At 41.4% G+C, this 13094-nt stretch overlaps 1 protein-coding gene across 1 annotated transcript in view; it reads left to right on the forward strand.

Moving 5' to 3' along the window:
- Positions 1–9986: 9986 nt before the first annotated feature.
- The window catches only part of LOC141107736 (olfactomedin-4-like), a 46333-nt gene continuing 43225 nt past the window's right edge, over positions 9987–13094 (forward strand). The window contains exon 1 of the mRNA XM_073598662.1: positions 9987–10103. Coding sequence (XP_073454763.1) covers positions 10047–10103 — 57 coding nt within the window. The 5' untranslated portion in view covers positions 9987–10046. The remainder of the gene's footprint in view (positions 10104–13094) is intronic.

Raw genomic sequence — 13094 nt, forward strand, 5'->3', positions numbered from 1 at the left:
TATGTCTGCCATCTCTGACCATCTCCTGTAATATGTCCGCATTCTCTGACCATCTCCTGTGCTATGTCTGCAGTCTCTGACCATCTCTTGTAACATGTCTGCAGTCTCTGACCGTCTCTTGTATTATGTCTGCAGTCTCTGACCATCTTCTGTATTATGTCTGCCGTCTCTGACCGTCTCCTGTAGTATGTGTGCAGTCTCTGACCATCTCCTGTAATATGTCTGCAGTCTCTGACCATCTCCTGTACTATGTCTGCAGTCTCTGACCATCTCTTGTAACATGTCTGCAGTCTCTGACCATCTCTTGTATAATGTCTGCAGTCTCTGACCATCTCCTGTATTATGTCTGCAGTCTCTGACCATCTCTTGTATCATGTCTGCAGTCTCTGACCATCTCTTGTATTATGTCTGCAGTCTCTGGCCATCTCTTGTATTATGTCTGCTGTCTCTGATCATCTCCTGTATTATGTCTGCCATCTCTGACCATCTCCTGTAGTATGTCTGCACTCTGACCATCTCCTGTATTACATCTCCAGTTTTTGACCATCTCCTGTAGTATGTCTGCAGTCTCTGACCATCTCCTGTAATATGTCCGCATTCTTGGACCATCTCTTGTAACATGTCTGCAGTCTCTGACCAACTCCTGTATCATGTCTGCAGTCATCTCCTGTAGTATGTCTGCAGTCTCTAAACATCTCCTGTACTATGATTGCAGTCTCTGACCATCTCTTGTATCATGTCTACAGTCTCTGACCATCTCCTGTACTATGTCCGGGGGCTCTTTCTAACAGACTCTCTAACAGAAGCCCTCTCTGTGTGCATCAGAGAGACTCCCCTCCAGGTCTCATTAGTGTACGCTCTTCCTGTATTTTCTTTATTGTTAAAAGATCATGGGAGGATCCTAGGGTAACAAAGACTTCTTAGGGGAGCATCTCTGTGTTTGAGTCGTTACCATAGTAACATTTGTAAAGGGGAGGAGTTGGTAAGATGACCACGCCCACGTGGGGGCGCCAGAAATATTTCTGCACCCAGGCGTCTGTGACCCTAGGATCGGCCCTGTGGCTACTGGCTATTGAACTTCCTTTTTTTAGTCCGGTCGTACGTCATTACAATCGATTCTATCGGACCTTGGTGTGATCGTGTGTAGACAAGTCCGTTTCGGCGGAACTCCGTCGAAAAGTCCTTGGGAGTTCAATCCGACGAAAAGTCCGGTCGTGTGTATGCGGTATTAGACTTGGACAATAGTTTGAAATAGTTAAGTTGGGTCATTCGCAGAGTATCACCTGGCTGATCGTCCCTGAGACATATAGGAGATTTACTAAAACCGGAGTGTGCAACATCTCGTGCATCTCTGCATAGAAATGAATCAGCTTCCAGGTTTTATTGCCAAAGCTTAAATGAACAAGCTGAAGTTAGATGTTGATTGCCTACCATAAACAGCTGCACCAGATTCTGAGTGCTCCAATTTTAGTAAATTCCCCCCTTTAAGGTGTCTGTCTATCCTTCTGTTTAGCTGTCTGTTATTTATATGCATTAAATAAGTATTTGTATTTGGGCAGTAATTGAATAGGGGCCAAAAAACTGATCTTGCACAGGGGCCCTTCGGTTATCTGTCCCATTGCCTGCCTTGCCGAATCTTTCAGCATTCTGCACACTTATGTTCCGTACACACTGTCGGATTTTTCGATGGAAAATGTTCGATGGGAGCTTTTTGTTGGAAATTCCGACCGTATGTAGGCTCCATCAGACATTTTCCATCGGAATTTCCGACACACAAAATTTGAGATCTGGATCTCAAATTTTCCAACAACAAAATCCGTTTGCGTAAATTCCGATCGTGTGTACACAATTCCGACGCACAAAGTGCCACGCATGCTCAGAATAAATTATGAGACGGAAGCGCTCGGTCTGGTTAAACTAGCATTCATAATGGAGAAAGCACATTCGTCACGCTGCAAATCTTTGAATTTTTTTAACGCAGCGCATTCTCTTCCTCTTTATAATGCTAGAATAATTAAGTTTTTTTGCTGCTGATATTCACACAGAGTTCTCACGAACTGATTTCTTTAATATTTCTCGTGATCTCATGAATAATAGTATTTATTTTTTTCGGCAGATTTCCATAATAATGTTTTTAATTTTTGTTTATAGTGTTATTTTTTTTTCTCAAGATTTTTTTTTATAATGATCTACATAATCTTTGTTATCGTTTTGTGTGTCAAGATACCACAACACCATTTTTATTATTTTTTTTTTAACCTCAAGGAGGTTGGTTGGTGTTGGTGTCCCTTGTTAATTTGATATTGTATTTTTGAAATGTAACTGCCTACTCACAAACAAACTGTCCTTTTTGAAGTAAAACACATAGCCAAGTATTTCTGAACAAAAAATTTATTCTTGGTCATAACAAAATAAAAAGGAAGGCATCACTGGAGAAACTGCTGAAATGTGTGAAGCCTTTGTACCCCAGGCCACACATAAATAATTTTACATTCAAAATTGGTGGCCTGAGGAGTCCTTATAGTAGTGAGCACAATCCGGTCCAGGACTACTAGAGATCAGGAACAGCAGAGATGACATATATGTCCCCAGGCTGTGGTCATACCACAGCCTGCATCTTTTGTCAGACCAGACTGAACCCAGGCCATCACTCTCTTGTCTTCCTTTAACACTTCCTTCCAGGCTTCCTTTCAGGCTGTGGCTCTGGTGTTGTAGTTGTGGCAGGAGGTGGAGGAGGTGGAGGAGGAGGAGGAGGACCATGGTTAAACTCACAAACGTGGCTTTGGTTTGTGAGTTCGCCCCTTAACCCTTTATTGAGGGCTTGTAAGATCAGATACTCACATAAGAGGCGTTGGTCCTCCTATATTTTCTGCATTTTGCAGGCTGCCATGTAAGCATAGTCGTCTGGAATATTGTGGGGGGTTCTGAGGGCTACAGTAGCCTTCCGAAATAGGCCAATTGCTGCCTCCTCCAGGTTACTCCTCTTCCTGGGACTTTTTGTTGGAATGCGGAGGGGAGGGACCTGAGATTCAGGCAGGCTACTGGGCCCAGCCACCTCCTGGCTGCCACTTTCCACAGCCTGGCTGAGGCTTTCCTGTGTATAAAAAAGGGACATAGTTTTAGTTTTTTGTTCATCAATCACACACAATTTTCTGCTCATGACTGTTACAAATTGAATGCTAATAAATAGAAAAGACTATCATTCTGACCCCAGCATTTTTTGTTCTTGTCCTAATCATTTTTGTCTTCTACTGTCTATTCATATGTAAAACACTTTGTGAAATCATCAATTATTGATCATAAATAATATCTATTTAACATAATTAATTTGACAACCAGAAATATGTTGAACAATGATATACCTTACTTAAGCTGGGCTCCTCCATATGTTGCTGCCTGGAAGGCCCAGGTTGGTCGTCGGAAGCCTCAGCTGGGATGGAAGGAAGCCTTGAAGGAAGATTGTAGAGTGCTTGCCTGGGTTCCCTCTGGTCTGCCAGAAAATGCAGTCTGTCATAGTACCACAGCCTAAGTACATAAATGTCATCTGCTGCTCCTGATCTCTGGGAATCCTGGACCTTCTTGTGCTCCCTGCGATAAGTGCTGCTCATGCCACCAATTTTGGACTTTATATAGTTGATGTCTGCTGTAGGTATCTGCGGCTTCACAAATTCAAGTTTTTTCTCTAGCGCTGCCTGCCTCTTTGTTTGATTATTAAAAAACGGCTGGTTTATCTGCCACAGACAGGGCAGCTCCCTGAATATATCAATGAATCTTGCTAGAAATTCCCTATCATTGAAGGGATCCATTTTCTCTGCAAGACACAACACAAGACAAACCCTTAAATGTCAGGTGAAACTCTCCTAATCTTGACCCAATATAGGCCTCAATCTGTAAGCAGTATAGGCCACTGATGCACCAAGTTAAAATTTTACCTTCGTTATCACGATCGTTGCTTCCACTACTCCTTCCTCTGCTCACAGATTGTACGTACGACGCACGTGTGTTATACTTTATATACATGTATGTAAAACTCCACCCATCCCTGACGTTCTTTCTAGTATATTCCCTGCTCCTTCTCTTTCTGTGCAGTGGGGAGAGCACATGGCAGAGAAAGAGCAAATGGATGCAGACAGCAGCAACAACGAAAGACCAGAGCCACAAACGTCCCAATCCCGGAGGAGATTTAAGGCCTCAAATATGTCCTTTGTAGAGATGGTGGAGATGGTGGACATCTTGAAGAGGGCTGACTATGATGGGAAGTATGGACCTTACCTAAACCCAAATGTGAGAAAGGCAAAGATCATGACTAAAGTTGTGAAAAGTCTGCACAGGAATTTTGGGCTACGGCGATCGAAGGAAACGCTGGTCAGACCTGAAATTGAGGGCGCACGATCAGTACAGAAGGATAAAGAGAGTTCTTCAAAAAAGTAAGTAGTTGTCATGTGTTCCTATTATTATTATTACTTGCATGCTGCTCCATGTGCTTTTCTTTACTGTTGTACTGTTTAAAATGGCAACTTTCAGGGACGTGGGCACAGTAATCATTCGTAGTAAACATCGTTCGTTCACCCACTAAACAATGTTTTTGGAAGATGCATATTAAATACATTTGTTCTGGCCTATTTGTATTCAAAGAAGTTTAGTACATTGTTGTCTAGATGGGTTTGTAAATAGAAGGAAATGTAAACTTGATTCAGTGTAAGGAGAGGACACTCAGCAGCTGTTTACACATCTGGACGCAGGAACACTAGTGTGGGACACCAGAACAAACTTTTTATAGGGTGTCCCACACAGGTGCTCCAGTGGATACTACTGGTGTCTCCATGTGTGTAAATTGTACAAAAAAGGTAAGTATTCCAGCTTTAGAAAGGGAAAAAAAAGTATTCAGCTTGGAACTCTGCACAAAAAGACAATTGTACATGACACTACTTCCAAACAATGTTTCATATTCCTATTTCTGTACTCAAATATCGGTGAGCTAAGTATACCCTTTTTTTATTCACATAGGGGAGAAAAGACTCGGGACGTCTGAGGACACCAGGGACCCACAACCTCCTAAAGAAGGGGAAGTCCCCACACCACAAGCAGAGGATGAGGAGGGAGAGTTTTATGAAGTGAGCGAAATTGTCACCACAACAGGTCAGTGTCTGAGACCACAGCTTCAGGTAATAGATGTATGCCTGCATATTTATAATACCTGGTGTGTTTTTTTTTTTGTTTTTTTAGGTGATGTGGTGGAAGAAGAATCTCATTTCACAAGTGCAAGCGCCCAGATACTCATCGGGGAGATAATGGGGTGCAATCGTACTTTAGAAACGTTAAAGGAAAACATCAATGATGTTCAACAAAAAATGAAGAACATCATTGATGTTTTAGGCAGAATATAAAACCCTGAAAAATGTTACCGTTTTATATCTTTGTTTTTTCAACATCAAATTTTAATATATTTTCTATGCCAAATTTTGAAGATGCACACAATGTGTCAACATGTGCTATCTGCCATCACGGTATATCAAGGTACGCGTTTTGTGGGTGCAACCCTAGTAGCTGAGAGGAAGGGTTTGCACCCCCAAAACACATCCATTGATCCCCTATGATGGGAGCTAGCACATGTTGACATTAGGCATGGGATCAGGAAGGAAATCCCTATTTTGAGTCCCAATTTGTGTGCATCTTCAAAATTTGGCTTTTACAGGGGTGACATCACCCCATCTGATGAAGATCAACATAGTTTGGACATACTAATGTCTGATATTGCCTTCACTTTTTCGAAAGTTGAACTTTGTAAGTTCCTGAGTTGTGTATGTTATGTTTTTAAACATGCCTGTTTAAGCAAAAAAAAGTGTAATTTTTGATAAAAAAGTTTTATACACCAAAAAAAATGTTGGTTTGTTCAAAAAGCTGTTTCTAATAACACACACGTGAATGTGCTTTTAGTTAAATGTTCTCTACTCAAAAATGTGTGGCTTCCTTCTTTCAATGTGCAATACCATTTTTTGGAGTAAGTTGTTGTTTACAGTGACAATGGGGGTTATTTACTAAAGGTTTATCCACTTTGCACTCCAAGTGCACTTTCAGTGCAGTTTGAAGTGTACTTTTGCAGTGCACTTGGAGTGTAAAGTGGATTTTCCTTTAGTAAAAAACTCCCACAGTGCTTTATAATTTGTCACAATCAGTTCATAACCTAGGAGACAACTAAAAGAAACATAAGCAGTAAATCAAAGGAAATATTATTTCATTTTAAATGAAAAATTAATTTTTAAAATGTTGTTTCAAAATTTGCTGGCATATCAATGGCCCCCCTACCCGCAAAGTACTCCATATATTTGAGACTGACGTCGCGGGCGCTTTGACGGGGCAAGCCAGGACGGCCAGTTTCAAGAGCCGTCAGGGTTGTATCCAGTAATAATATGGTCTCAGTCCCAACTGAGGCCACGTAGTTCAATGCATTTTTTTGTAAAAAGTTATGCAATATGCAGCATGCCATAACGAGATGATTGATTTTATATTCCACCATGTTTATTGCCATAAGGAATAGGCGGAACCGGCTGGCCATTATTCCGAAAGCGTTCTCCTCGACTCTACTGGCTCTGGCCAGCCGGGTAGTTAAAAACCCTCTGCTCTGGGGTAAGGTTCATTATCGGAAACAGCCGCATCAGGAGTTCACCCAGACCAAATGCTTCATCAGCCACAAAGACGAACGGGAGTCCTTCCATGTTCTCTTCAGCAGGTGGTAATCCCAAGCCACCATCCTGGAGCCATCGGTAAAATTCAGTCTGGGCGATGACTCCACCATCCGACATCCAGCCATTCTTCCCCACCTCCACATACAGGAACTCATATGTAGCCAACACCACCGCCAACAACACAATACTATTAAACCCCTTATAGTTATAATAGTATGACCCCGAGTTGGGGGGGGGGGGTGGGACAATGTAGACGTGCTTCCCATCTATTGCCCCTCTACAGTTGGGAAAGTCCCACCACTGGGAAAAGTGGGATGCCACAGTCTGCCATTCCTGTGGCATTGAAGGAAACTGTGGAGTCAAACAAGAAAACAATAATTAGTCTTTTTGAACATAAAAACATTGCAAGCAGATTAGACACAAAACATTCTTAGCCAAAATCAGTATTAACATTTATTTGAAGGAGTATTTAAAGACAAAAGTATAAGGTCCACTTATCAGATTCCTCACCCCCTCTGATGGCCCATTGTAAAAATTTTAGGGGGGGGGTGTTTTGGACAGGTAACCCTCTCCACTTCATTTAGAGCTGAATGTATAAATAATGTGTGTTACTTTGGCCAGGCCCTCCTTACTTACACTATTGGCAGCCCACTGGACAGGTAAGAAGTGTCATAATACAAAAATATGAATACACACTGTACAAATTGAAGCACATTTATACATTCTGCAATTACCTATCAAGATAATAGGAGAACAAAACTTGAAACAGTACCATTTGAAAGTATTCAAGCAGGCCCTTTCACTACATGCTTTGGTGAATTCATCCATAAATATGAACACAAAAGAGGTAGGTATAGTTTGTATGGGTTGGGCAAAGTAAGCAGATAGAGGATTGGTATCAGCTGACTTAGCGGTTGTGGGGAGGGAGGGTTCCAAATGAGTTTGGGACCACAAAAAAAAGCCTATGGCACACTGCCTTAATTAAAGGACACAAATAGCATTTGTACACATTTAGGGGGTTTTAGCGTAAAGCAATACATTGTTAAGTCACTAGGCTAAGTGTGTGTGGGCCCAGGATAGCATGCTGGGAAGGTTAGTGAAGGCAAATATGCATGAAGGACAAAAAAGGAACTTGAAAAAATACAAGCATGCATACAGGATAAAGAGGACATTCACAGCATATTACAATCATGGTAATTAGGGAATGATGAAAGAAATACAATACATTAGCAAACATTAAAGCGGGGTTCCACCCAAATTTTGAACATTATCTCTATGCATTCTCTTCCTTGCCTAGATGCTGACATGCTGTGTAAAAATTTAAATCGCCGTAAGTACCTTTTTTTTTCTAATCTTCTTAGCACTTCCTGGTTTTCCTCCCATGGGAGTAGGCGTGTTTCTAGCCTCTCCCAGACCTCCCACAGTCCCCTGGGAGCTAGTCTCAGGCTTCCCAGCATGCATTGTGCAATAGCGTCATCACAACATCTCGGTGAATGCTGCGAGCACAGCATTCACCGCATCCAGGAAATACATGCTTGTGGGCTTCAAATGCCCACAATGAAGATGGACACCACCTTCAGTGAATTTTATAAGTTATTCTTTACAACGAAATCAGACACAGGCGGACTTATTACACAGAACATGTGAGTAGATAATCATGAGAAGAAAAGTTTGTAAATGAACTCCAAAAAAAAAAAACGATAGATAGGTGGACCCCCGCTTTAAATACATAGAATGTGATGTTACTAAATCAGAAAACTTACCCTAATATAGTTCTTCTGCAGGACCTGAATGACGGCAGAACAGGTCTCTGGAATAATGATCCCCAGAGCCTGGGGGGAGATTCCTGTTAAGAACTTGATGTCCTGCAGACTTCTCCCTGTCGCCAAGTACCGCAACGTGGCGACTAGCCTCTGTTCGGGAATGATGGCTTGCTGCATGCAGGTGTCCTGCTTCATAATATAAGGGGACAGCAAAGCCAACAGACGGTGAAAAATGGGGTCCGTCATCCGGAGATAATTCCTGAAATCATCAGGATTATTCTCATGGATCTCCCGCAACAAAGGCATGTGCGAGAATTGGTCACACTGGAGCAACCAATTCTTCGTCCTTGAACTCCTCCCCACCCTGTTCATGGACTGGGCTTGGGTCACAGCAAGAGCCCAAACTCTGCAACGAGTACGTAACCGGAACATGGCTTCAAAACGGACGGCTGGTCAGAACGAACTTAATAGAAAGCACTGAAAAACAGAAAGGCCTGAGAAGAGCGAGCTGGAAATCAGAAACGAGCGGACAAGAACAAATGGAAATCAAATACATACTATTAATAATAATAATATGCACTGACAAACAAATGCAAACTGATTACACACACTGAAGAACAGATATGAACCCACAAGCACAAACCGAAGAGCAGTAACAATCTGAAAAGCATGAGGCTGAAAAGCGTGAATTGTCTCTCACCAAACTTCTACTAACACGAGATAAACATGAGATTAGCAGAAGGAGCCCAAAGGGTGGCGCACTTGGTTTGAAACTTCCCTTTTGTAGTGCCGTCATACGTGTTGTATGTCACTGCGTTCTTGCCGTTCGGAATTTCCGACAACATTGTGCGACCATGTGTATGCAAGACAAGTTTGAGCCAACATCCGTCGGAATGTGCAATCGTGTGTACGTGGCATTAGAGTTTGTCCTATGCTGTGTGGTTTGGTTCCTTCTGCTGGCCCATGTTTCCTGTAACAATTTATTGGCTGGTAAAGGAAACCACATAGAGAACATCAACATTCCACACTGCGAACAGTGTCAAATACAGAAAATCTTAGAGCAAGCTTCACCCTAGCCAAGTTTGGTGGTATGGGCAACAGGGCAAGTAAGTAATAAAGGTTTGCTTAGAATGGAGACGTTTATTTCATGTTTTAAAAATAGCTAAAGAGTCACTAAAATTGCCTGTAGGCATTAGGTGGTCATTGGGATGCCATTAGACCTGCAACTTAATATGCTGGGGGGATAGACTTGTGGAGCTGGATTAGGTACTTGCTATTCCACCCAAATAAGGATAGTGCTTGAAGAGTCTGCTGGAGGTAAATTTACAAATCTAACAAAGAGACATTTATGTTCCTTTATCTTTAAAACTTTTACAGTATTTTACACAGTTATCGGAATATCGATAGCAATAATAATTCAATTTGTTTATTTCCTCATCAAAATCAATACATCTTTATAACCTTGTTATCATTTACAGATTTTAACATCCTACTTTTATTAATGAATAACAGTGGGAAAATGGGGGTGGACGTGACCTTATAGGTATATAAAGTGGGACAGCAGAAGGTCATCAGCACAGAAGATCAGAGAGGCACCATGTACACCTTCTTCATTCTTCTGCTTCCCATCTGGCAGACTCAAGCTGTCACTTTGGTAAGTCTTAACAGAGAGCTTAAACATTATTAGCCACTGCCATAATTTTAGGGAAAGATTTCCTGCAAAAGCATTGTATTATTTTCTTTATTTTTTAGGAAACACAAACTGCAGTTCATATGCAGGTAGAAAAATTTGCTGCCAATGTCATTGATTTTCATATGAAGTTTTTTCTTAGTACATATATTTAAAGCAGGACTATAGCCTTGCATTAAAAACTATGGGGGTTGTTTACGAAAGGTAAATCCACTTTGCACTACAAGTGCAAACTACAAGTGCAAAGTGCACTTGAAATTGCACTGAAAGTGCACTTGAAAGTGCAGTCGCTGTAGATCTGAGGGGTAGATCTGAAATGAGGGGAAGCTCTGCTGATTTTATCATCCAATCATGTGCAAGCTAAAATGCTGTTTTTTATTTTTCTTGCATGTCCCCCTCGGATCTAGAGCAACTGCACTTCCAAGTGCACTTTCAGTGCAATTTCAAGTGCACTTTGCACTTGTAGTGCAAAGTGGATTTGCCTTTCGTAAATAATCCCCTATGTGCTGTAACACTTAAAGCAGAACTCCAGGCAAACAGTTAAATGGAAAAATGAAATATTTATAAGGGAACAGTTTTACCTGTCAAAGGATTTGCATTTCTGCCCACTCAGTCCTGAGATATATACAGCTCTGAAACACAGTACTGCTGCTCTATCCGGCAGAGCAAAATAAGTGCTTTTTCTCTCCTAAAGTTTAGTAGCACTTAGGCTCCATTCACACCTGAGTGTAGCAATTTACTTTTCGGGCGTTCTCTTAAGCTTTTTTGCAGCTTTTTACAAGATTTTTTAAAGTGTTTTAGAAGAGTATTACAAGTGTTTTACAACTTTATGCATTCTTGTTTAGCCAATAGAAAGCACTAGGGGAGGAGAGGGAGAGGAAATTAGGGTTGGAGAGCTTTTTTATTTGAGCAGGAAACACTCGTAAAATGTAAAAAAAAGGCAATCCTATTGAAGTCTATGGGGTCATAAATGCTACATTTTTGAGCTTCAGGCGTTTTACTTTAGGCGACAGAATGCTCAGATGTGAACAGGGGCCATTGCAATTAATGGAATTTGGCTTGTTGAGTGTTTTAGAGCTGCAAGCTTCAAGCAGAAAATAGCTCAGGTGTGAATGGGACCTTACAGGTCTTGACCCTCCCCAACCTGGGACTGGGGACCTGTAGACTGATGAGCTCATCTTTCTGTCACTTTGCTCCATTCTCCTATAAGCATGTCCCCTTTTAGTAGCACATGATCACTTTAGCAACTGATTGCCTCCTTGTGCTGCTTCCCCCTTTCCATATCTAATCTTTGCTGTACAGGGACTGAAAGACGTTGATACTAGGTAATGATAAAAATATATTGTTACATACAGAGCTTAATTGATTTTGTCTGCCTGGATTCCGGCTCTAATTGTGAGTGAATCTGCCCTTAAAGCAGTTGTATACCCACACATCTAAAAAAAAAAAAAAAAAAACCCTGCAAGGCAAAGGCATAATGAGCTAGTATGCACCGCGTCTGCCGGACATTCAGCCAAGCATTCAGAGCGCATGCGCCGCTGACGTCAGTGGCTGCATGCAAAGGGAATATCTCCTAAACCGTACAGGTTTAGGTAATATTAATTTTACCTAGGTATTTTAGGTAAAAATGACAAATTAGGGTATACAACCACTTTAACTTTTTTCCCTTAGTCCCCCGGTAAAGTCTCAGAAATGCCTGTTGATCCATTTCATGCAGCTTTCTGTATTGGGGACAATACTGCTTTACTGATACTGAATTCAAAGCAGAATTGTCCCTCATGTAGGCTATGGCTGCTTTTACTACAGAGGATGAGAAGATGTTGCAGAGGGCAAGCCTGTAGCTTGTCAAGTAGCAGATGGCCACATCAAGCACTACTACATTGGCAGAACTGACTATGCTGCTGAATCCCTTCCACTTGGGATGCAGTGTCTGGGAGGTGGAGCATGTGAGACAAAAATGAAGGAAGGTTTGGTTGACTAAAGGAATGTAAAAAGCTTTTTTTTTTTAAATTTATGAGGCTCTCACACAAGGAGCCTTTCAATGTACTTTAGGAGTTACAGGCATTTTGCTTTATTCTGACATCATCTGTGAATGTTTTTTTCACAGCTGTGGAAAGCAATGTCAGAATGTTTCATTTCAATTTATGAAGCTATATACAGTATATGCATGCGTTATATTGCTTCTGGTTTTTTCCTCTCTACAAAGTCGATACAAAGCTCAAAGGCATCTCACATTGATCTTGAACTGATCCTATACAGTCACTAATTGTTGCAATCAAAAATCTCAATATATTCCTTCAAGATAAATTAAATATGTCTTTGGCTATAGTGGTCAGCTGGTTAGATGCAATGGGATTAATTTACTACAACTAGAGAGTGCAAAATCTGGTGCAGTTGTGCATGGTATCCAATTAGCTTCTAACTTCAGCTTGTTTAACTAAGCTTTGACAATAAAACCTAGAAAGCAACCTGAAAGCTGATTGGTTTATATGCAGAGCTGCCCCAGGTTTTGCACTCCCCAGTTTTAGTAAATTAACCTCATTCTGTATCAGAGCTTATAAAACGTTTTTATATATCTCTCTCTTCATGTTCCTGTGCCACGATATGTTAGGCTTTCAACTGATATTTATTGGAAATGCCTCAGTGAAAAGGTTATTTGACTATATTTCCATTTATGAGAATTTAGGTGGGTTTTAAACACCCACAGTGCAGCGCATAGGACTTTTTTTTTTAATCTGAACAGGGACACCAAAAAAAAAAGCTCTTATCTTATCCTTGATCCCTCAACAGCCACCACTCACCTCTTTGCTATGACTTGTGGAAGGGTCCCCCGGCGTCATCATTTACAATGTCCTGCATTGTATGTGATGATGTCTCAACTGCAACCACCAGCTAGAATGCTGAAGAGCAGAGGCTGTGGGGGAGGGGTTGCATGGAAGGAGAAGCCAGTGGGAG

The sequence above is a fragment of the Aquarana catesbeiana genome, linkage group LG09 (genome assembly GCF_042186555.1).
Source record: "Aquarana catesbeiana isolate 2022-GZ linkage group LG09, ASM4218655v1, whole genome shotgun sequence".
Classification (NCBI taxonomy): Eukaryota; Metazoa; Chordata; class Amphibia; order Anura; family Ranidae; genus Aquarana; species Aquarana catesbeiana.